This window comes from Lemur catta, chromosome 1, assembly GCF_020740605.2.
Source record: "Lemur catta isolate mLemCat1 chromosome 1, mLemCat1.pri, whole genome shotgun sequence".
Classification (NCBI taxonomy): Eukaryota; Metazoa; Chordata; class Mammalia; order Primates; family Lemuridae; genus Lemur; species Lemur catta.
The window spans coordinates 125,439,240-125,463,964 of NC_059128.1; the positions used below are offsets into that span (position 1 = coordinate 125,439,240).

The 24,725-nt window shown below is 36.1% G+C and overlaps 1 protein-coding gene across 1 annotated transcript in view; it reads right to left on the minus strand.

Moving 5' to 3' along the window:
• Nucleotides 1-7,312: 7,312 nt before the first annotated feature.
• Nucleotides 7,313-24,725, minus strand: part of RAB18 (RAB18, member RAS oncogene family) — a 32,183-nt gene continuing 14,770 nt past the window's right edge. Inside the window, exons 3-7 of the mRNA XM_045533201.1 lie at nt 20,077-20,138; nt 13,874-13,946; nt 12,575-12,693; nt 12,434-12,500; nt 7,313-9,301 (exon numbers count right to left, since the gene is read on the minus strand). Coding sequence (XP_045389157.1) covers nt 9,126-9,301; nt 12,434-12,500; nt 12,575-12,693; nt 13,874-13,946; nt 20,077-20,138 — 497 coding nt within the window. The 3' untranslated portion in view covers nt 7,313-9,125. The remainder of the gene's footprint in view (nt 9,302-12,433; nt 12,501-12,574; nt 12,694-13,873; nt 13,947-20,076; nt 20,139-24,725) is intronic.

The following is a 24,725-nucleotide window of genomic DNA, read 5'->3' on the forward strand; positions in this document are numbered from 1 at the left end:
GAAATGCCTCAGGCTGGGTAATTTACAAAGAAAAGGGGTTTATTTGCCTCACAGTTCTGCAGGCTGCACAAGACTGTGGTGCTCAGGAAGATTTTACCAATGGCAGAAGGGGAAAGGGGAGCAGACAGATCTATGGCAAGAGTGGGAGCAAGAGAGGGAGGAGGTGGTTCCAGGCTCTTTTAAAAAGAAAGCTCTCAAGTGAACTGATAAAGCGAGAACTCACCCATCCTCACTGAGTCATTCATGAGGGATCCGCCCCCAAGACCCAAACTCCTCCCGCCAGGCCTCACAGTCAACTCTGGGGATCAAGTCTCAACCTGAGATTTGGAAGGGCCAAACATCCAAGCCACATCACCACTTGTATGTCTTCTTTTGGGGATGTCTACGCAGATCCTTCACCCACTTTTTAACAGAATTTTTTTTTTTTTTTTGCTCGTTTGCAACTCCTCTATTTAAAGCTCTCCGGTGGCTTCCCATCACGATCAGCACAAACTCCAAACTCCACCGGGATCCACAAGGTCCTGCATGGTCTGAGTCCTGCTTCCTTCTTCTTCTACAGCTTTCCTGCTCACATTCTGTGCTCCATAAACACTGCCCTTGTGACTCCCTGCACCCAGCAAGCTGGGCCTGCTCGGGCCCTCACACACTAGCTAGTCCTCCACGGGGAACTCTCTTCTCCCAGATATACGCATAGCAGGACCTTCCCTTGTCCACCTGGGTCTCCACTCAAATGTCACTTGTTCAGAGAAGACTTGCTTGAGCCCAGTACACTTTTTGTCCAGTTACCGTGGTCTATCTTCTTCCGAACCTGTTACGTAAAAATCATGTAACTTATTTATTTACTCTAAGCCTTCCATCCCACTACACAGACTGCATGGGGCAATGAGTTTAATGATTTACTCACCACTGTATCCCTAGAACCTAAAAGAGCATCTGGCAAACAGGAGGTCTGAAGTAAATCTTTGCTGAATAAATCAACGAGTTTTGGCATTTCTATTCAGGGGAGAAAACGTTTATTTACTAAATTGTGTTGGCATAGTCTGCTGTCAGCCTGGAAGAAAATAAACATGATAAAAACACCATAAACACAAATAAACTCGAGACGGATCACACATCATAAAATGTAAAGACAAACAAGCGAACAAAACTGTGCAAACAGGCGACAACGCTTGAGAATGTTTGTGTCATGTTGGGATGAGGCTGCCTTCTTAACTAGGAGGGAAATAAATACAGAAGCCATAAATGATTAACAGTTTTGTCTGCATAAAAGTGAAATGAAATAATTAAAGAGTTAAAAAACATGAGTGCTCTAACTTAGGAGGTTACACCCAAGCACATGAGTTGGTTCTTATGTCCTCCCCAAGAACATGTCAAAAACATACTAAAGGAATTGAAGAACAAATCAGTGAAGAACACCATCATATATGTCTACAGATTTATGCAAAATGAAGAAAACATGGAGGCCTCTAATGAATAAGAGAGAAAAAGGAAGTCTAGAATAGCCAGGTGGAGACCACCACAGCCAGAGCTGATCTTCCTGGGGGTCGCCCATAAAGCCCTGGTTGGGGTGAGGTACGGTAGAGGGGGGAGGAAGAAGGGAACGTTTTGGGTAATAGGACCGTCCTATATCTTGATTGTGATAGTTCTTTGCAAGTGTATATATTTATTAAAACTCATCAAAATGTAGTCTTATGGAAGCAAAGTAGATTATAGTACTTATAGGCAATAAACAAATATTTAAAAATTAAAAATAATGTTTTTGCTATTTTACCTGGAAAACCAAAGAAAACCCTAGTTAAAACCAAAATACCAAATTAAGGAAATTAATCAGTTGACTGGATAAACTTAAAAAAGCCAATAGCTTTTCTTTTTTTTTTTTTTTTTTTGAGACAGTCTCACTCTGTTGCCCGGGCTACATTGCTGTGGCGTCAGCGTAGCTCACAGCAACCTCCAACTCCTGGGCTCAAGCAACCCTCCTGCCTCAGCCTCCTGAGTAACTGGGACTACAGGCATGCGCCACCATGCCCGGCTAATTTTTTCTATATATATTTTTAGTTGGCCAGATAATTTTTTTGTTTCTATTTTTAGTTGAGACGGGGTCTCGCTCAGGCTGGTCTCGAACTCCTGACCTCGAGCGATCCACCCGCCTCGGCCTCCCAGAGGGCTAGGATTACAGGCGTGAGCCACCGCGCCCAGCCAATAGCTTTTCTTTATTAGTGATAACTACATTAATTCTGAAATGAAAAAACATATATTCTAGTCACCCTGACAAAAAAAAATCCCTAGGGATAATTTTAATAAAGAAGGTATAGGACCTAAATGAAGAAAAGTGAATTATTAAAAACCAGTATAAAAAATAGATACCCCATGTATCCTAATGGCAAGTCTTATAATTAAAGTTATCAGTTTCTTATAATCAATGTAGAAATATCATGTGATTCCAATTAGAATCCCAATTTTAAAAAATTGATTAGAATGATTCCAATTTTGGTTTTCAAAACTTTTAAGTATGCCATATTTCAAACAAATTCAAAAGACGAGTCACTGACTAGGGGAAGATGTCAGCAATACGTACTATTGAGAAAAGATTAGTACCTATATTCCTCTAAAAAAAATCCTTCATGTATGAAAAAAAGGACCCACCAAAAGGAAAAAATGGGCAAAAGATAAAGTCATCTTCAAGGTTCTTATGTGGAAAAAAAATTGAAGACTGAGGAAGGACCTGCCTTACAATATGCTATGAAGCCACCATCATCAGAACTTTTGTTCTGCCAGGCCCTGTAGCAGTCTGCCGAAATCTGCAGAGCCATTCTCAGAGTGTTTTTTAAAACATAAAATACACAGGACTACAGAAAACCAATTATACTGAAATACATTATTTTCCAAGGTTCCTAAAATAGAAGCCCAAAGTAGATGACAGTACTTCTGGGAGTTTAATCTAGGGCAAAAGTGGTATTTCAGCTCACTGGGAAACGGCAGATCTACTTAATACATAGTGCCGGCACCACTGGCTACACATACGAAGAATGACATGGCTCCTTATTTTGTGCCATAAACAAGTGAATTCCAAGCCATTCAAGATTTTAGAAGAAAAAACAAAAATCTTAGAAGTAGTTAAGATCTAAGAGTTGGGAAACCCAGAGGTGATAAAATATATTTTAAAAATTGTAAGGAAAACATAGGATAGACAAAATCACAAAAAACAAGGCTTAAGTCAGAAAAAAATGCTTACAATATATACATATAGGGGAATATCTGTAGTATACAAAGAGCTCATAGAACTAACAAAACCACAAAAAAACTGAAAGGAAAAATGGGAATGTGAGTATCATTTCAAAAAAGAGCAGGCCAAATGGCCTTCAAACATGAAAAAATACTCTGTAGAAAACACAAACTAAAATAACAGTTATACCTCAAAAATTATACCTTACAAATATCAAAGTAACAAAAATTAAAATATGAGAACACCTCTTGAGTTTGGTAGGCAATGCAGGGAAAATGATACGTCCATGTATTGCTACTGGAAATGTAAACCCTTACAGGCTTTTGGAACACTATCAACACAATATAGCAAAACTAAAGTAATACACATTTTGTTTGGCCCACGGATCCAACTTAGATATCTATCTCACAAAAAGACGTGTACAAGGTATTTACTGTGGTACCAACCACAGTGGCAAAACAATGGAAACAAGATAATGCCCATTATCAGAGGAATGGTTGAATAAATGGTGGTACACCCACACGATGGAATATTAATATCATATATGATCATTGAAATGGATGTTAGATGTATAAAAGTTGGCTTGGAGGGATTTTCACAATCTATTGTTAGGTAAGAGAAGCAACATGCAGAAATGAATATACAGATAATCTCAGTTTTATAATATAAACGATATATTGTTTAAATATAAACAAAATTACAGCCAGGTGTGGTGGCTCATGCCTATAATCCCAGCTACTCAGGAGGCTGAGGTGGGAGGTTCACTTGAGTCCAGGAGTTTGAGGCTACAGTGAGCTGTGATCTCACCACTGCACTCCAGCCTGGGCAACAGAGCTAGACCCTGTCTCTATTAAAAAATTATAACTATGTAAAATAAATGTATAGTATACATATTTACATATGGTGATGAAGGTTTGGAGAAATGCAGAAAGAGTACACATGAGAGAGGGGTGAGAGGGAGTACTTGGGTGACAAAGGAAATTAAATAAAAGAACCCAAGATCCTGTAAATCAAGGGGTCCTTAAAATAGCATGTATGAAGCTAACTCATTTACATAGTTTTCTATGTATGCATCCATACAGAAATATATGAAAGTAATCACGCTAAAATGTCAATACTTACTTAAGAGTAATGCCTTTTCAAGTGACTGGGTTATTTTTTTCTTCCTTATGCAAATGATCATCAATATAATTGAACTTGATGCACAAGAAGCCCTAAGTAAAAAGAAAACAAATACACCCACACGACATACATTTGGTTGCAAGAAAAAAGAAAATCCGAGTCAAACTGGCTTAAACAAAAAGGGAATTTATTGGCTCAGTGAAAGTTCAGGGATAGATGTCACTCCAGATCCGATTTGATCCAGAAGTTCCAGATTGCATCAGAGCTCCAATTCAGACTCCCTCGTTTTTCTTGGTACTGCCTCAGGCTGCTTCCTTTATTTTAGAAAAATGAATCCTCAAAGCACACTATCTTCAAGAAGTTGTCTTCTTTAATAGTTCCTGAGGAAGACTGAGCAAACACCTCCTTTATCTCAGTAGTCTGGTCTGGGTCAGGTGCCTATTCCTGGACCAACTGCTATTGGGGGAGAGGGATGGGCGTTGCTTAAATGTAACTGGGCCAATCTAGAAAGCTGAGGGTGTGACAATGCCATTCAAACTACATGCATGATTATCTGCGGGGTGACAGTGGGAGAAGAAAGCAGATGGTGGATGGACAAGTACAACACACATGAACAAGAAATTAAAGTAAGTTGCACAAGTATCCGATAAAATACTAAAAGTGCTCAAGCTCACTAGTAACCAAAGGAATACAAATATGACCACATAATTTGTTATTTATCAGGTTAAAAAAAAGAAAAAAAAAGAAAGAACCAGTAGGTGTGTAGAGAGAGATGGTAAGGGGGCAAGACTGAGAACGGGCACTCACACTACTGCTCAAAATGTGTGTGTGTTTGTGTGTGTGCACATGTACACAACAGCTTTAGTTAAGAGGCACTTAAGCAAACTTTACACCACAATCCGAAAACATTACTGATTCTTAAATATGAAACAATAAGCTAGCAACAAAATGGTAAGATTTAAAGCCTCATAACAGAAACTGACTACCTTTTTTGTCCTCTAACAAAAAGGATAACAGATAGATGTTCCCATGGAAAAAAAAAAAAAAAAAGATTCCTAGGCAATTCTATAGTCCTTGGCCCCAAATCTTGACTTAGCCTATCTATATCTATCTATTCTCTTTCAATATTTTAGAAAAAAACCAGGATGAAGTCTATAGTTGACTATACATGGCAGGGTTGGAGTCAAAACCAATAAAATATCTTCTGAAAACTGAACAAATGCTTTTACCCCTATATCTAACTAGGGAAAATGCATCAACATGACAAAATTTCCTAAGTATGACTGGTGAAACAGACCCCAAGAAACAGCAGCATAATGCTTGAACACTGAAAACTCCAATCTGTAATACCTGAACGACTGTTGTCCAGTTCATTTGAAAAATAGACGGTTGGAAAAAATATATACTGAATTGTACTTAAAGATATTATGGCTATGAGGGAAGTCCGTGCCAACCCACAGGGACTGGTCTAAGAAGGATTCCCTTATGAGCTGTGGTGCTTGCCCCACACTTAGGAGAGAATCATATCTATTTCTTAAATATACAAACTACAATGAATCAAAATCAAATCTAATTCCACTGCACTCAATTAGAACGTCACCAAGTGTGAGTTGGTAGATACAAACAAGCACTTGAAATGAAAACACGCCCCCCCCAGGTTTCAATTTTGAGCAAAAGACTGTTTCCATATTTAATTTTTCTCATGTCCAATTACAAACAGGTGCCGTTAAGTCCTGTAAGTTTGTGCCTTTCCTAAGTCAGAGATTTTTATTCCACTCTGAGAAAATAAAAGAACTAAGAGACCACCTACTCTATTATTAATATCTTAACTTTTAGGTCACATGACTTACAGGATAGGTTTTCACCAGTTGGATTTACTCTTTCACCAATAAGTCTGAAATACTTCTACTACATATAACAAAAGAAAGTGATAAAGAAATAGAGGAACTCCTTTAACTCGGCTATGTTAAAACAAAAAGTTAATAACTAGCCACAGTGCAGGGAGCAAAGGTGAAGAGTATGGGTTCAGGAGTGAAAATGCCTTGCCTGGAATCCAACTCCATCACTAACTGGCTACGTGATCTTGGGGAAGTTACCTAACAAACCTGTTTCATTATTCTCATCTGTAAAATAAGCACGATAAGAGTACCAACCTCTTAAGGTAGCTGTGAAGTTTAACGAGCTAATTCAGCAAACAGCACCTGGCACCAAGGAAGCGTTCAATAAATGTAACTATTACTCACAAATCAAACACTTACTTGTTTAGGTCTATACTCCTAGAACTCAAAATACTCTGTGTGTGTGTGTGTATATTTTTTGTTTGTTTGTTTGTTTGTTTTTGAGACAGAGTCTCTGTTGCCTGGGCTAGAGTGCCGTGGCGTCAGCCTAGCTCACAGTAACCTCAAACTCCTGGGCTCAAGCAATCCTACTGCCTCAGCCTTCCGAGTAGCTGGGACTACAGGCATGCGCCACTATTCTCAGCTAATTTTTTCTATATATATTTTTAGTTGTCCGGTTAATTTCTTTCTATTTTTTCGTTGTCCGGTTAATTTCTTTCTATTTTTTAGTAGAGACGGGGTCTTGCTCTTGCTCAGGCTGGTCTCGAACTCCTGACCTCGAGCGATCCTCCCAGCTCAGCCTCCCAGAGTGCTAGGATTACAGGCATGAGCCACCGCGCCCAGCCAAAATGCTATATTTTAATTGTTCTAATTTGTACCATCTGCAAAAGGCCCTTTAAGACTACTTCAAATGATTTTGAAACAAAGAATTAACAAAATCCTATTATATAGGTGCCCGATTTTAGATACAACTATCTCACTTAGAAAACCTCCACCACAATGCACTAAGCTTGCAACAAAATAGTAAAATGAAAGCCAAATAATATGTAATTTGCATAACATTCTATTCAAATGTTCCTCAGCTGATGATAGTAATAGGGAAATGTATAATACTTCCTGCACAAATGCATCTAGGGAAAGCAGGCTGTATTTATTCAAAAACTATAAAAGGTTACAATATAAATCTATCAAACAAAATTAATTTTTAAAAGTTATTTTCAAGTGACTCATATGTATTCAAATTCTGACCAAATCAAGACAATCCAATGCACAGAAAAATTATTATATAGCTCAAGGAACAAAAAGCTTATTAAACAAAATGTCTTTTCAATACAGACTCTATATAAATACACAAATCTAACGTTTTAATGTAACACGAACAAATCATAAGTACATGTGTTAGCTATCTTTCTCCAACATTATATTAATAAATGTTTTATATTTAGTAAAAACATACAGAAAGCATAAAACCTCCAATCGCATGTAACGCAGACTAAAAAGTGTAAATCAAGTAGAATGTAGGATTTTCATATGTAAAGATGTACGTTTCAGAAAGAACTCAACTTGAAGTAAATCCATTAACATACATATTGCAAAGGTCACCCACAAAAATGTTTATCATTTGCAACTGTATATAGAGAACAAATTGCCCAGAAATTAATATTGGAATCTTACTAAGGGGTATTATAGCGACCAACTTTAAAGGACAAATCACGTATTTGGGGGCTTAATATAGCAGAGATCAATGTAAATTAAATAACATATGAGTAGAAAATATACAATGTACAATAGCAAGAGGTGAGAAGACTGAATACTGTGAAAAAGATTTATTAGTGTGTACAAGTTGGTTTTGATAAATTATTGGTTACTTGTTACAGTAAATTACCAAGATTTTCATTGTGACAGTATCTTCCCACACACATCAGAATCTGGAAGCAATATGTCTTTCTCAAATTGTCATTTAGTGTTTTTTTGTTCCCACCCCTCAAAACACAGAAATAGGTTTTTGAATATCAACTAGCCATTATGGAAGCCATAAGATACAGATATTCATAAACATTACACAAGCTACAATTGAGGTACCTGGACAAACACTACCAACATTTATGAAAAAAGATGTTGGTTTTAAAAGTGGTAAGTACTACAGGAGTTACAATAAACACGCTATTCATGTCCTTCTGAAGCCAAAATGGGAGAAAACCTTATTGCCATTCTGCCAAACACCACATAACCAAAGAAGCTGTGCAAAGGGTCATGAATCCAATGTACATATACAGGATTAAAACTCCAGTTAAGCAACTAAGCTAATCACTGAAGTAAATTAAAAAGTAATACCAAACTTTTTTAACATATCAATGCTATTTCAGAAGTATCATCAGAACAAATAGAGATTTAATTATAAATTGGCCTGTGCTACATTCCGTACTGGGAATTTTGTTTACTACTGAAAGAGAATCTCAAACATCCTAGAATGGCTGTGGAATCATGCTCTTGGTTGTTTCTGAAAGGAAATTTGCCAGGTTTGATGACACCTGTCTACTTCCCTGGGGTTCTGGGAGTTCTACATACCAAGTGATTCAGTAACTGATAGGAGTATTTAAGCAAAAAGAAGACCAAAAGCAGACCTTGTGTCAACATATACTAGATAGTAGATGGATTTTTTTTAATTACATGATAAATGTAAATCATAAAATCAAATGTACTTGTAAAGGTACACCTATTTTATGTTACATAAAAAAAACTGCAGACTGCGAACCGTGCATGCGTACTGTAACATTTCACCTAGGAAAGCCAATGAATGGGATTTCTTGCAAATATTTACTGCCATGATAAAAAACAATTATGTGCAAACTGCAAGGTCCCTAAAATAGCAGTTAAAGAGTTTATATACAGAAAGATGACACTATCTGATCAAATAGGCAAGAGTTGGAATTTCCCAGAGTTTATAACACAGAACAGTAACCACCGCAGGCTCCGCCTCCGCTGCCTTCTTCCCTGTGTGACAGTTTCACTCCTTTATTCTGGTTCTCACTTTCCCACAGTCCTGGTGTCTGAATGATCTTTTCAACAAGTTCCTCAAAGGCACACTGTACACCATCACAGGTTTTTGCACTTGCCTCTGAAATTCAAGGAAAAACAACATAGTGTACTCCTTTCTGGCCACATTCCCATGTTTTTCTGGGAAACTTATGGCATAAATATATTTAAGAGCCAAATCAACAATTTCTCCCCACAGGTTAAATATTAGTGAATTTCCTCAAACTCTCAAAATTGAGCTATTTAAACTCTATCCATAAGAATACTGGTACATAATCCCAAGATCACTTGATAGAATTGTAACTTGTAAAGCCCTACTCAAATATTATACCAAAGTTTTTTTTTTTTAAGCTTTCAGTTAATTCTTAAAGCTGGCCCTCAAAGCAGATATTATTCCTATTTTAAAATAAGAAAATTCATGCTCCAAGTTAAACAAGTAACCTGATTATTCTGTGCCGCGGCTGGATAAACAACATACAACCATGAGCACTGGTCCCACGTGAAGTTTATGCTCATAAAACTCAAGTGGACACTTGGTGCTGCTTCCCAACCCTACAATTCCCTAATGATCACCTTTCTCACTGTCTGAGATGACTATTTAGTCCTTCTTCTCAAAACTCCTCTATCTCAGCTGATGACCTAGCATTATTTTGAGAAAAACAGAAGCAATCTGGAAAGAACTCCCTGATCATCCCACTAAAAAATTTACAACTCCCAGCATATTTACGATTATCCTCTGCCTTCACCCCTGCTGCAGTGGGACAACCATCCCTAATGCAACCTAAGCCACCCTTGCTCTAGTTCCCAGAACTCTACTCCTCTCTGGCCTAGTTCTCATTCACTGAAGGATCACGCGCTCGCTCTCTTGGATCAAACCAATCAGCCTAGAAGTCTGCCAAAATTATTTTCCATCTTACTAAAAAACAAACTTGACCTCCATCCCACACATCCTTCTTGTAGCCACTCAGTTTCTCTACTCTCTTTGAAAACTGTTTTAAAGAGTTATCTATATATAAGCTGTTTCTGCCTTCTTATCTCACACTCTTTCTTTAAACTACTCTAAATTAGGCTTTTGTTTCCACCACTCCACTGAAACCATTCTTTTCAAGATCACCATATCCTTCATCTTGTTAAATCCAACATGCTAATTTTATTTGACACCTCTGGGATTTGATACTGCTTATCACTTCCTCTTCCTTTAAATACTCTGTTCACTTGACTTCCAGGACACTGAACACTCCCGGAAATCCTCTTATCTCACTGGTCTGTCACCCACAGCCTTACTGGCCGGCCCCTCCTTTTTATGCTGCCCTTAAGTCACTGGAATATCAAGGGCTCAGTCTTCAGTCCTTCTCTATTCACATTCTTTCCTGGAGTCATTGCTCCAATCACATGACCTTAAATGCTACCTAAGTGGTAATGACCAGCATGTCCACTGATTATCTGAAAAACATTCTTATGTGGAAAAAAATTATGGATTTCCTACTTCCCTATCCCAAACCTGCCCTTATTTCAACCTTCTACATCTCAATTAATGGCAGTAAAATCCACCTACTTGCTTGAGCCAAAAACCTAACATTATCACTGACTATTCTTTTTCCTTGTCCTCCACACCCTATCCAGCCACACATCCTGTCAGCTTTACCTTCACAGCATCTCCAAGAACTGCCATCTCTCCACCAGCCACATCAGTTTCATCCATCTGGGCGGCTGCAAGAGAAGAGCTCATCTCCCATAACTACTAAACTCTGCCATGTTGCACAGAAGTCTGTCTTCTACACAAATGGATCTTTCTAAAGAGTATCAGAGCACATCATTACTCCCGTTTCCACCACACTTAGAATGAAATCCACCTCTTTACCATATGCTCTAAAGTGCAACATGACCTTTTCAATCTCATCTCTCCTGTCACCAGCCTTCCCTCCACACATACTGTGCTGCAGCTCACAAGCTTTCCACCTGTTCCTTAAACACACTCAGCTGGTTTCTGCCTCAGGAAATGTTTGCTATTCTCTCAGCCTGAGACAGCTCCCTCTGGATCCTCTCACAAAGGATTTCTGCTCAAACGGCACTGCCTCAGAGAACTTTCCCTAATTGGCCCCCACCCCAGTCATCCTCTCTCCCCTTACAATGTTTTATTTCCTTCATAACACTACTTACTGATTTAAGTCTTTTTCCCCTGCTAGAATGCAAGTTCCAAGAGGGGAAGGAGTTTGCCTGTTTTGTTCTTTGTTATATCCTCAGTGTTCAGTAAGTACCGAGTAAACTAACGTATGAAACGAGGGACATACAGCAAGTAAACAGGGAAGGTAGTACTCAATTTTTCAGAAAATCCCCACATTTTTCACTTATCCCACCCTGCTTCTATCTATAGATTATGTTCTCTCAATTCCATCTGCAGATTCCTAGTAGCTTCTAACGCCATGGAACAGCTAAATGAGTAATTCCTGAAGCTGGCTTCACATCAGAATCAACTAGGATGCTTTTGACAAACTGCCCTTCAGACCTGTGAAAAGGCAGAGAAACCTATAATTTTAAAAAGCTCCCCAGGTGAGTCTGATATAGCTAATCCACTTTGTAGATAAGGGGTTGGAAAACATTTTCTATAAAGTGCCAGACAGTAAATATTTTAGGCTTTGTGGGCCATACGGCCTCTGTTGTAACTACTAAACTCTGCCATGTAGCACAAAAGCAGCCACAGACAACATGTACATGAATGGACATGGCTGTGTTCCCATACAAATGGCGGGGCCAGATTTCAACCATATTTTAGTTTGCCAACCCCTGCTCAACCATGTTTCTCAAATATTAATGTGCATATGAACCATATGAAGATACTGTTCAAATGCAGATTCTAATTCAGAAAATCTAGGGCAGCGCCTGAGACGACGCATTTCTAACAAGCTCCCAGGTGGTGCTGACGCTAGCAGCATACGGACCAGCAAGGCACAACTTCAGCACTGGTTGCCAAGCTTTATCGAACGCCACTGTATCCTGAGAGAAGTGATTTGATTGTGTTCTATACGATTTCACATAATGCGATTCTACTTTATTATTAAAGAAAGAAAAATAAGGAACTTTGTTCTATAGTTAGATTTTGTAGCATGAGGCTCCAATGAACTGAATAAATATATAAAGAAAGAAACTTAGCAAAAACCCCATTTTAAAATTCCTCATTAATTATGAAAGGACAGATATTCATTCACACACCTACCTATAAATAACATGGAATGCTTTCGTGCAAACTTCAGGCCTTCATTTCTATCGACTTCACGATTTTCCTAAAAGATAAATGCAATGATTAAAAAAAGCTACCGAAATACAGAACCAAGACACTAAGTGTCTGCCTTCTTACCTTATCAATTTTATTTCCAACTAGCATGTTGACTATGTCATTCCTTGTACAGTATGTTTCCAATTCATTTAACCAATTATCCAGTTTAACAAAGGTGTCTCTTCTTGTGACATCATAAACTAAAAGAAAAGAGTCATTTATTAAATAAGCATTAAAAATAAGAAGTCATGTCATTGTATTTCTGATATGTACCCAAAAGTTAGCATTACTACGGAGTATAGACAAGTTTTTTTTTTTTGTTAAGCCCTCAGTGCTTAACAATGAGCGTCTACTGATCTAGATGGAAGACACAAGTGTTTAAAAAAAAAAAAAGCAAACTACATACATATGCACATTTCAATCTTATTAACACATACTGGGACTGAAATAAAATTATATCCTGTGCAATAACTAAAAACCAATTATAGAAAAACAACAGCTGTTGCCACTCATAATGGTGGAAGAAGTCTGTCCAAAACCCAAAGAGTGTTTAGATTCAAATATGTGGCAAATTATCAAAATAATTTATATGAATTTAAACATCTATGACCTTGTTAATTTGTTTCTTACAAGAACCAGAATTTGCAACTTCAAAAAAATTACAGTACAGTTAGTGGATGGGTTCCTGACTGTCTTCCTCTGTTACCACTTTCACCTTAAATTATCCTGCATTATAACAAAGAACTTAATAATTTAAAGTGGTTTCTAAACTTATGAGATGCCGAACCAAATTAATAAGTGTTACTATCAAGTCATGATGCAAAAAAAGAATTCTACCTACAACTGATCAATATTCATTTTAAACAGTTTCCCAGGAATATCAAGAATAATCACTTTTCAACAAATTACACTGAGAATCCACAGTTGGTTTCTAAATTTTGTTTGACTATGAATCAATACCGTTAAATGCTTTGTGCTATTTTTTAGGACTAATAAAACAGATTCTACTAAGCAACAAATACTCTTCCTTCTTTTATAAACTGCAACAAATATTAATATGGTAATGACTGAAGACCAGTTTCTGGTAATACTCCAAGGCAGACCAGCACATGAAGATTAATCCTCAGCTACGTCCTCATCAACATATGCTTCTACACCAAATATTAATAAACTAGTCTTGTCTTTATTTTTTAATTGCTAAACAAAGGGCTGAAAAGAAATAAAAAGTTTTAATATTTGTTAATAGTAAATGAGGTTAATATAACTTAAAGTTACATAAAAGTATCCCTAAAGAAAAATAAAACAAGACTTTCATAGACTAGGAAAATCAGAAATTCCAATAATAATATTTTTAAATAGTATATTACAGTAAAAACTTACCTAATATAACACCCTGTGCACCTCTGTAATAGCTGGGAGTTAATGTTCTAAACCTCTCTTGACCAGCAGTATCCTAAAAATGACAATTATTGTTAAATAAAACAAAGTACAAATAACAGACCTTCAATACACTAAGAGTAGATAATCAAACAGTATTAGTATAATAATATTAATGTACAAGCTCATTAAAAATCTGGCATTAATTAATTAATTTATTTATTTATTTATTTTAATTTCAGTAGATTTATGGTGTATAATTGTTTTTTGTTCCATGGATGAAACAAATTATGCTAAAATCAAAGCTTTTAGCATACCCATCACCAAAATAGTGTATACTATACCAAAAACCTGGAATTTAAATAAGATGTGTTTCTCTTACTGACAAGTGTTACAGAAATAAAATTAATAAATACTCATATCTAGAAAAATGCAACTAAGTAAAGGTTTTCTAACATTTTGGAATTAAGATTTTTATCACATATAAAATCCATTTCATTGAAAGCCATGGTTCTCAATTCCAGTTGCACAATGCAATTTTCTGGGAATCCTTGGGTACAACCCCCAAAGATTCTGATTTAATTGTTCTAGGGTAATGACAGGAAGTTTAAAAATCTTCCCGGGTGTTTCTAATGTAATATCAAGGCTGAGAACCACTGATTTAAAGAGAATTGCAGGGGTGTCTTATTTTTGGTAAGGAATTTTTAGGCTGGGCTCTTGTCTATGTACCTTCTTTTAGGAAAATGTACAAAACCAAACCACTCCTGATTATATGTTGTTTCTGAATTATGTTAGGGTTAATGAACAAAAAATGTACCCTAGGTAGGAAATGCAAATTTCATGAAGGCAGGAACTCATCTGCTTAACCACCAGTTAAACCCCAGTAGCTAGAGCAATTCTTGACAGAAGACAGTAGCTCAGAACTTGTTGGGGAAAAAAAAAGAATGAACTAATTTAACAAGCCTCTACTACTTCTGGGCCTGGTTCCTTCTCTTTGTTGTCTCTGTACCATTCTTGAACTGTGGTCTCAGTGTACCTATGATTATATAAAGCAGCAGTTGGCAAACTGCTACCTCAGCCACCCAATTGTTTTATTATATAAGATTTTATTAAATAAAGTTTTATTGAAACGCAGCAGGCCCATTTGCTTATGTATTACGATATGGCCTGCTTTAGGTTTGGACTAATTATTTACTATCTGGTGCTTTAAGAAAAAGTTTGCAGTCTGCTGATGTAAAAGTAACCTGAAGAAAAGTAAAGACATATGTGTATACTGAACCACAACTGTTGCTACCAGTCCCACCATTGTAAATGAATGTTTTGCTATGGGACAAGTAGAAACTCTTTTAGATATAAAAAGTGTTAATAACCTCTAAGAGGTTTATAAGATTGGAGAGGAATTTTAAACCAGCAATACCTAGTTTCTTTGCCTGGCCAAAGTAGAGAATGCTTTAAGACAATATAGAGTATTTGCCGTCTTTTATAGTCCCAGATAAAAAGAAAATAACTTTTCGATGTGAGCGACTTTGAACATGACCACTCTTGCACAGATACTCTCACATAAACGCTGAATGTCCTTGCTCCCAGTCTCACCACTACAGAAACTAACCCCTACTCCACCATGTTTAAGTGAAGTAATAATTTAAAATTAAACTTTCCAAACAGATAAATTTATAAAATAAGAAATGATTTCTCTCTTTACAAAAATTCTCTCTGCCTCAAAGGTATTCATAAAATCTGCCCGATGTTTAAAATTATTCAATTTGCACATTTACTCAACTCTTCAAGAACAATAATATAAATTAAAAGCTGCATAAAGCAAAGTGGACTTGCTGCCTAAAGCAGATTATAATTTCAATAACATGACATAGGTCAATATTATAATTTTAACAATAATAAAATATGTCATGGATGCCCATAATCTTTTATCACTATGAGCAAGTGATCAAGACTCAAGTTCGCAGAAAAAAATAATAATCACCTGGGAGCCATAAAGATGTAACTTCTATGTTAAAGTATACCACCATTTTCGGAAAGCAATTGGTAGTATATACACGTAAAATAAGAAACTGGAAATGTTCATAGCTTTGGACTAGTACTTATTTCAGAAAATCCAATTCATAAAAACGAAATAAAAACGTATATTTTAAAAAGACAAACCATTATAAGAAACATATCCTAGCTATTCACTTACATGCAAAAAAAAAAAAAGATAAATTAACAACAAATTATTCAGTATCCAGATACACTGTAAGCATTTAACTTTTAGTACCACAGACTATCTTTTTTTCTTAAGAGAAAGGAAAAAGGAAGGAAAAGCTGTTATTTAAAAGACAAGTCTCAGTTTTGGAACAGAGAATTTGGAAATTTAAGAGGTAGCTACTTTTCCATACATGGAACACTGTTCCATTTTCATAACACATAGTTCAGGGCAAGGACCAAGTATGAAATATTTTAGTTCCAAGACTTTTGTTATGACAGGAAAAATGTCATTCTATTTGCATAAGGAAACTGTATCCAGAACTTCCAGAACTGGCAGAGAGCAAGTGAATATGAACTTTGTTCTCTCTGGTCTTCCCTGAGATCAACTTTAAAAATTGCCTTGATGAAACACAACACAAATATCAGAACTGCAATTACAGGTAAAATATCCGTAAGGCCCAATGTTTTAAAAGTAAAGATTACAGCAAGAAATATTTTAATGTTACAACAGTACATGTGACTTTGACACTTTATATGTAAATATTTAATTAGTACAGATGTTTTAAAGTCTTGACATTTTTGGATTCACTTATAAAAATGTTTAAATAGGTGTGGTAATTTGGGCAAAAAAAAAAATAGCCAGTGCTATAGCATTAGATCAGGATTTATAATTACTAGAAATTTAATATGTGTATATAGTCAGATTTTTGCTTCTGTTTGTTTTCAAAACAGGAATATGTGGTAGGTGTAATGGCATCTTTTTAAGACAAAAGAAGCAGAGCTTTTTATTTCTATCCCATGGTTTTATTTGCTGATGGGGGAAGGAGAGAAGAAATTACTGAATAAATACAGATAAACGAAGGGCTAAAAAAGATCCAGAAAGGCTAACTAATAGAATGTGGGGTGTGGAAGAGAGGCAAAGAAATAGAAAAAGGCAACAGAAGAAAACCTCACAGATGCCATTTAGGTTCTGATGAGTATGCACTCTCAGGAGGCAGCAGGGGCAGAGCTATGCTTAATTATTCTATCTGAGCCTAGAAGAAGCTTCTAAGTGGGAGACGAATTCATTTTATTTATATAAGTAAAATCACAGAAGAATTGGAGGAAACTATGGATTCATACATTTCTAATATTGAGTGGAAAGGCCTTCCTAAATATGACATGACACCCAGATGCCATGACGTTATTTAACTGGTATGGCCATATAAATACTATACATTGGTATGGCAAGAAAATCCCTACTCTAGCCCTCCCCATCCACACTCATATTCACTCTTAACAAGATTTGAAAGTAAATGACAAACTGGGAAAAAAAATCTGTAGCATATGACAGAATGAGTATTACATAAGAACACAAACATATATTCATCTTAAACAAGATTTTAAAGATAAATGACAGAGTAGAAAAATTATATCACAAAAAGCTAATATTTTTATTTTTATTTATTTTTTTTTTTTTTGAGACAGAGTCTCACTTTGTTGCCCGGGCTAGAGTGAGTGCCGTGGCCTCAGCCTAGCTCACAGCAACCTCAAACTCCTGGGCTTAAGCGATCCTACTGCCTCGGCCTCCCGAGTAGCTGGGACTACAGGCATGCACCACCATGCCTGGCTAATTTTTTTTCTATATATATATTTTAGTTGGCCAGATAATTTCTTTCTGTTTTTAGTAGAGACGGGGTCTCGCTCAGGCTGGTCTCGAACTCCTGACCTCGAGCGATCCACCCGCCTCGGCCTCCCAGAGTGCTAGGATTACAGGCGTGAGCCACCACGCCCGGCCTCTAATATTTTTATTAAATAATGAACGACTTTAATCATGAAAAGGATAAATGCTAAAATGGGTAAAGTACATAAAAAGAAAAATCATTTAAAAATATGATCAATAAATAGAGGGGAAAAAATCTCACTAATCAAAAGAAATGCAAATGTAAGTGAAAAAGTATTACTTAGGCAAAAATGAGAAAGACTAACAATAGTACAGATTAAGGTGTGGAAGAGTCAAAATGAAAATGTAATTGGTAGAAGTACAAATTAAAAATAAGACTTTTTGGTGCGTGTCAATGTTTAATCTTCACATTTTTTAAGCCAACATTTCTAATTCTAGGTATACATGCTAAAGTAATCGGACAAGTACACACAGATGTATAAATCAAGATGCTCATCAGAGCAATGTTTATCTAAAACAAAGATAAAGAATGGCAAAAGATAAACAAAGATAAAACTGGTATCTTTCATTAAAGGTTGACTAAATTAAAGTATAGCCATGAAATGGAATCCAAGGGGCCATTCAAACTGAGGGACCAAAAGTACACATTACATGTGTCAGTTGTGGGGGCGGGGGAGAGTAGGAAGAGACAAACAGGTTAAAAAACATAAGATATAATCCTTTTGTTTTGGAAAACTGAATATACACATGTGTGTAACAGTATATATGCCTGTGCCTAGATACACTAAAATGTATATATACTAAAGATAAACTTTCTTCTCTATTAATTTCTTATTGTCTCTATTATCCCTTTCAGAATGAGCCTATATTATTCTTATAGTTAGGGGGGAAAATCCTCTCTTCTTTAAAAAATATTTCCAGGCCTATGGCAAAGATGTCTCTTCAATAGTATTATACCTGCTAGCCTTTTGCTTAGGCAGGAACTAGAAAGTAAATACAAAACAAAACAAAACCAAAAAACCCTCTTGTATGAGAGAAAAATCTCACTGCAACCAGTAAGTCTTAGAGCCTACTCTAATCTGTACATTTCACAACGCAGTAGCAAGGGCAGAAAGAGGTGATAAATCAACCATGAAAAGCATATGGAAAATCAACCCCCTACTTCAGTACAGAAAAAGCCAGTATTCTTACATTGTCTAATATATTTTACTATAACATAGTCCAACATTTTCAAAATTGTTTTCTGTTAGATATTACTGTTCTGACTGACATTAAACACATTTGGGGGAGAGGGGCAAATAGGCTAACAATCATTTAAAGTATGTTAGAAAAAATAGACATAAAAACATTAAACATACTTAAATAGTTATTTGTTATTTTAGGACAAAACGTATGTTAGAAATAATGTGCCATTCAGAGAACATGAGAAAGATGAAAGACATCATACAATGTATGGACACTTGCTGTTTCAATCTGTGACTGATGTACAAACAGCATTTACCATTTAACCGCCATGTAGAAGTATGTCTCAATTTGATGAGTGCTAATCAGTTCTAATATTATTTATCACATATAAATATATATCTATGTTTACACAGCATGTGGAAATTAGATATATAAAATAGTATATTTTTATAATTAACATATTTATATGTTAGCAATTATATTTAAATAGAGACAGATATAGGTAGGTAGGTAGGTAGATGACAGGGAGAGACAGAACAGACACACATAGACACTGAGCATCTTGGATATTTTTGACAGTGAATGCTACCTTGCTTGGCACTAGCATGAAGAGGTCTAGCTAGCAGAGCAGTGTGGATCAGAATGGTTGGATTCACAAGAAAATGAAAAGAAACCAGTAAGGAAAAATGAGGTATTAAAAAATATACCCAAAGTTGGCAAACTCAAATTTTATATCTATACTAACAAACAGGAAAAATACAATTTTCTTCTAAGTATCACTACATTCCCCTTTCCCTCAACAATTATCTTTAGTGTTAGTTCAATCTAGACAGTCTTTTTAAAACTGAAGAAAAACACCCAATAACAATGGTTCTCTCTGGCAGGTAAGATCTTTTATTAAAATATTCTATTCTGTTTTGAAATTTTCTGAAAAGATTATACATTTAAAAAATTTAAGTAAAACATGTCCCTGCCTAATTACCCAATTATAAGATATAACTATTTATACTGTTTATCCTTTAATCAACATCAAATCTCCCAAGTTATTTAATACAAATTGTTCATTCACTTCTAGAACACTAAACAAATCAATTTCTGCTTCCCAAAAAGTATGAGTTTAATACTTATAAAAAAATGCATTTAAAAAAACTCTTACCCATATTGCAAGTTTAGCCTTATTTCCATCCACTGAAATTGTTTTCACTTTAAAGTCAACACCTTGAAGAAATGAAAATTTTGATGAGTCTCCCAGTAAAACATACTTTTAAAATCCATTACCAAGAAAACCAGAATAAAGAAAAGCCACTTTATCAAATGCCCAAATTCACACCCCAAATTCCTTGAATTCTGCATGTGAGGATAAAAGAAAAAGTGTCACTAAAATTCAGCAGCTTAGGATTTACTCAGGATAAACAAAAATCAAATGCTTATGGCACTCAAGCACTCACCTACCTGTCATTCTTCCAAAAAGGAAAAACAAAATTAAATGTAAGGTGATGATTGGCTATGCATATTAAGTCAAGGGCTAGAATTACGGTGCCAACACAGAGAAGGCTATCCATGCTGACTGCGGATCGCGTGACAGTTGTCAGGGGTTCCCTAAGCATCCACACACTGTTAAGAGTGCTGTCCACTGCCAGCCAACCACAACTCAGATCTTGCCTATAAGCAGCTTGGAGGACTGCTAAAAATATCAAAGGGCCACTCACTCCTTGTCTTATGAATTCTTTATTTTGTTTGTTTTTATCCTAAAAAACATTAGCTTCATATAACCTAATCAATAATCACTTGCTACAGCACAATCAAAAAAGGAATTTATACACAAAAATGTTTGCACCCAACTCTCTCTAAGAATCTCCATAAGTGAAAGAGGGGTGCCCAAAGTCTGTGAAAAGCTTCTATAAGTACTAATTTATGTAAAGAGAAGAGCTTCATAAGAAGTCATACAAGGCTTTCTAAAGCAGCCAGGAAAAGGAGTTGACATATGCCATCTGGCTTAAATGAACAGTAACTGCCCACATGTCTTTAAAGAGTATCAAAAATAATGTGCAGTCTACCCCACTGGACAGAGGGAAAACATTAGCTCAAGAAGCTTGGAAAAAAACTTTCAAAAGATCTTATTAGCTTGTCACAATTAATTCAGAACAGCCGCAACCCTCAAGTGCTAAACGCTGAACAGAACACCTATCACCAGTATGGAAATATTACAGTAATTCTTGGATGACTTTTGGTGACCCATTACATACACAAATTAGGTAATAAAAATGCACATTCAAAAGGTGCATTACGCTAGGTCTTTCTGTATGTCAAAGATATTGGAAAAAAAAAAAAGTTTGGTGTTTTGGGCTAGGGTTATAACTGGTTGATAAAGCCATGCCTACAATGATGGGCAACCATTAACAAAAGTACAGTGGTGCTTACATAGTCCAAGGAAAATCTAAGTATAAAACTTCTTTGCAGTCAAACAAACAAAAAAATCCCTCATATTAAATAATCTGGTATTCACCAGGTCTAGATAAAGAAGTTATTACGCCATTTGAAAAGTAGAACCATCTATATAAACATACGAAATTATTTACATATTCTTCCTATTACTTTAAAAAAAAACACAAAACCTGAGAAAATTTAGAGAAGGGAAATGGTTCTGACTTGGTGCAGGTCCTAAATTAAGGCCATTGGCAGATATTACACAGAGACTGCTTGTCATGTATACTCTATAGTTAAGTTCTCAAGGTTTTCCAGAGAGTAAAGGACTAATTTTGGCCAGGCGCAGTGGCTCCTGCCTGTAATACTAGCACTCTGGGAGGCTGAGGCAGAGGGACTGCTTGAGTTCAGGAGTTCGAGACCAGCCCGAGCAAGAGTGAGACCCCATCTCTACTAAAAATAGAAAAAAATCAGCTGGAGGCTGAGGCAGGATGATCACTTGAGCCCAGGAGTTTGAGGTTGCAGTGAGCTATGATGACACCACTGCACTCTACCTAGGGTGACTAGTGAGACAGTGTAAAAAAAAAAAAGTTTGTTTTTTTTTTTTCTTAGTAACCCCAGACACATGGTCAAGGGCAAAGGGCCTCTTTTCTAATTATCAGCTAATTAGTTTACCAAAGAAAAGAAACTCACTGTTTCCAGAATGTTTGTGTTTTCCTCCCCTCCACCATATCCTCTTTCTCTCTAATTATTTCCTGTTTCTACATGTTTGTTGAGAACAGTCTAACGACTGTCTCTGATATAAGCATAATTCGCATGTGGACAACTAACAATGTCTCCAAGTCATTCTTTTAACATACTGTGTCAGGAACTTACCAATGACATGGACAGGAGACACTGGGCACTGGAGTCCTACCATCACAGCCAACAGACAGGTAGGCTGAAAGGACACCTCATCTGAATCCAGACCCCTAGAGCCCTCATTCCTCTTCCCTAGGTTCTTCTGGTGAATCTCACATGCAGCAATTGAACTCTGTAGCTCTCACATGCTAAAACTGCTTTTTACCCTGCCTGCTTCCACTCTTCTGCAGGTGGATAATAATTTGTCTTAACTGGCAGCAGCAATGGAAGTCTTTTTGATAAATTTGATTTTGCCAACTTCTTACAATATTTGATTAAACCATCTTTTCAACCTCTTCATGTGGGTGACACGGAGCTCATAACAGAAGTAGAACTGTCATCTCAGCTTTTCTCCTGTTGTCCATTTGTGTTAGCATTTTAATATGATCTTTAATTGAGCTTCTTTGCAAGAATCTTTTTTAAGGCACACTTGCCTATTTCATGAGGGTTATTTTAGTAAAAAATAAAAAATATTAATATTATAGATAGTACAATCAATAAAGCCTTTGAAGCAAGCCCTAAGTGGAACATGAAAATTTACCAAAGAAATTACGAACTCAATAACAGATACTTGTGAACAGGAGACTAGAACATATCAATGGACATGTCTGCCTTGTCAAAAAGGAGAAAAATTAATCAATAGAAACTGACTCAGAACTAGCACAGATGTCAGAATTAGCCAACAAGGACATTAAAAACAATATAACTGTACACCACAAGTTCAAAAAGTTAGACAGAAATGAGCAATATAAAAAAGACCCAAATAGAATTTCTAGAGATGAAAATGGCAAAGTCTGAGATAAAAAATATACTGGATAGAATTGACAGCAGATTAGACATTGCTGAAGAAAACATTAAGTGAATGTGAAGACACAGGAATAGAAGCTACCCAAAAGGAAACAGAGAGAAGAGATTCAAAGAAAATGAGAGAGCATCGGTGATCTGTGAGACAACTTTAAGCAGCCTAATATGGAAGCAATTAGAGCTGATGAAAAAGCGAGAAGAAAGGGGGACAAAAAATATATCTGAAGAAATAATGGCCAAAATTTTTCAAATTTCATGAAAAATATAAACCCACAGATCAAAGAAGTTCAATGAATCCCAAGCACAGATACACGAAGAAAAATAAACTTAGGGATATTATAATCAAATTGTTCAAATTAAGAAGTATTTTGAACTAAATATTTTGAATGAAAAGAAAAACACAACATCAAAATTTGTGGGATGCCACTAAAGCAATACTTATGACAGTATATACAGCACTGAATGCTCATATTAGAAAAGAAAAATGATCTCAAATCAATGACCTGAGCTTCAAAACTTGAGACAATAGAAAAAGCAGAAAATTAAATCCAAAGCAAGAAGAAACGAAATAAAGCTCAAATCAGAAAAACAACTTAAAAAAAAGAATGACTGAAACCAAAAGCTGGTTCTATAAAGAAAATCAATAAAAGTGATAAAGTTCTAGCCAAAATGATGAGGAAAAAGAAGACAAAAAATTATCATTATAAAAATGAAAAACATCACATCATTTATAGATTGTACAGAGGTTAAAAGGATAATGAAGGGGCCGGGTGCAGTGGCTCACGCCTGTAATCCTAGCACTCTGGGAGGCCGAGGCGGGTGGATCACTCAAGTTCAGGAGTTCGAGACCAGCCTGAGCAAGAGTGAGACCCCGTCTCTACTAAAAAAATAGAAAGAAATTATCTGGCCAACTAAAATATATATAGCAAAAATTAGGTGGGCATGGTGGCGCATGCCTATAGTCCCAGCTACTGGGGAGGCTGAGGCAGTAGGATCGCTTAAGCCCAGGAGTTTGAGGTTGCTATAAGCTAGGCTGACGCCACGGCACTCACTCTAGCCCGGGCAACAAAGCGAGACACTGTCTCGGGAAAAAAAAAAAAAAAGGATAATGAAGGAATGTTTTGAACAAGTTTATGACAATAAATTTGACAACTTAGATAAAACAGAAAATTTCCTTGAAAGATTAAAAGCTACCAGAATTAACTCATAAAGAAACAGATCACAAAGAAAATACCCGTAGAATATACACAAAAGAAAACATGAAAAGAATCAAAGCATGTCAGAAAAAATCAACTAAACTCAAAAAACTAACTGAGAAAATAAGGAACAAAAACTCTTTAAGAAAACAAACAGCAAAATGGCAGAAGTCCTTCTTTATTGGTAATTATATTAAATGCAACAGAGTAAACTCTCCAATCAAAAGGAGACTGGCAGAACATTTTTAAAAACCCAACCATATGTTTTCTATAAGACACTCACTGTAGATCTAGAGACACAGATAGGTTGAAAGTGAAAAGGAAGGAAAAGATATTCCATACAAATAGTAACCAAAAGAGAACAGGAGTGATTATAATGAAATCAAACAACATAGACTTTATGTCAAAAACTGTTATGAGACAACTGAGGACAAAATATGTCAATGAAAAGGCCAATTCATCAAGAAGATGTAACAATTAT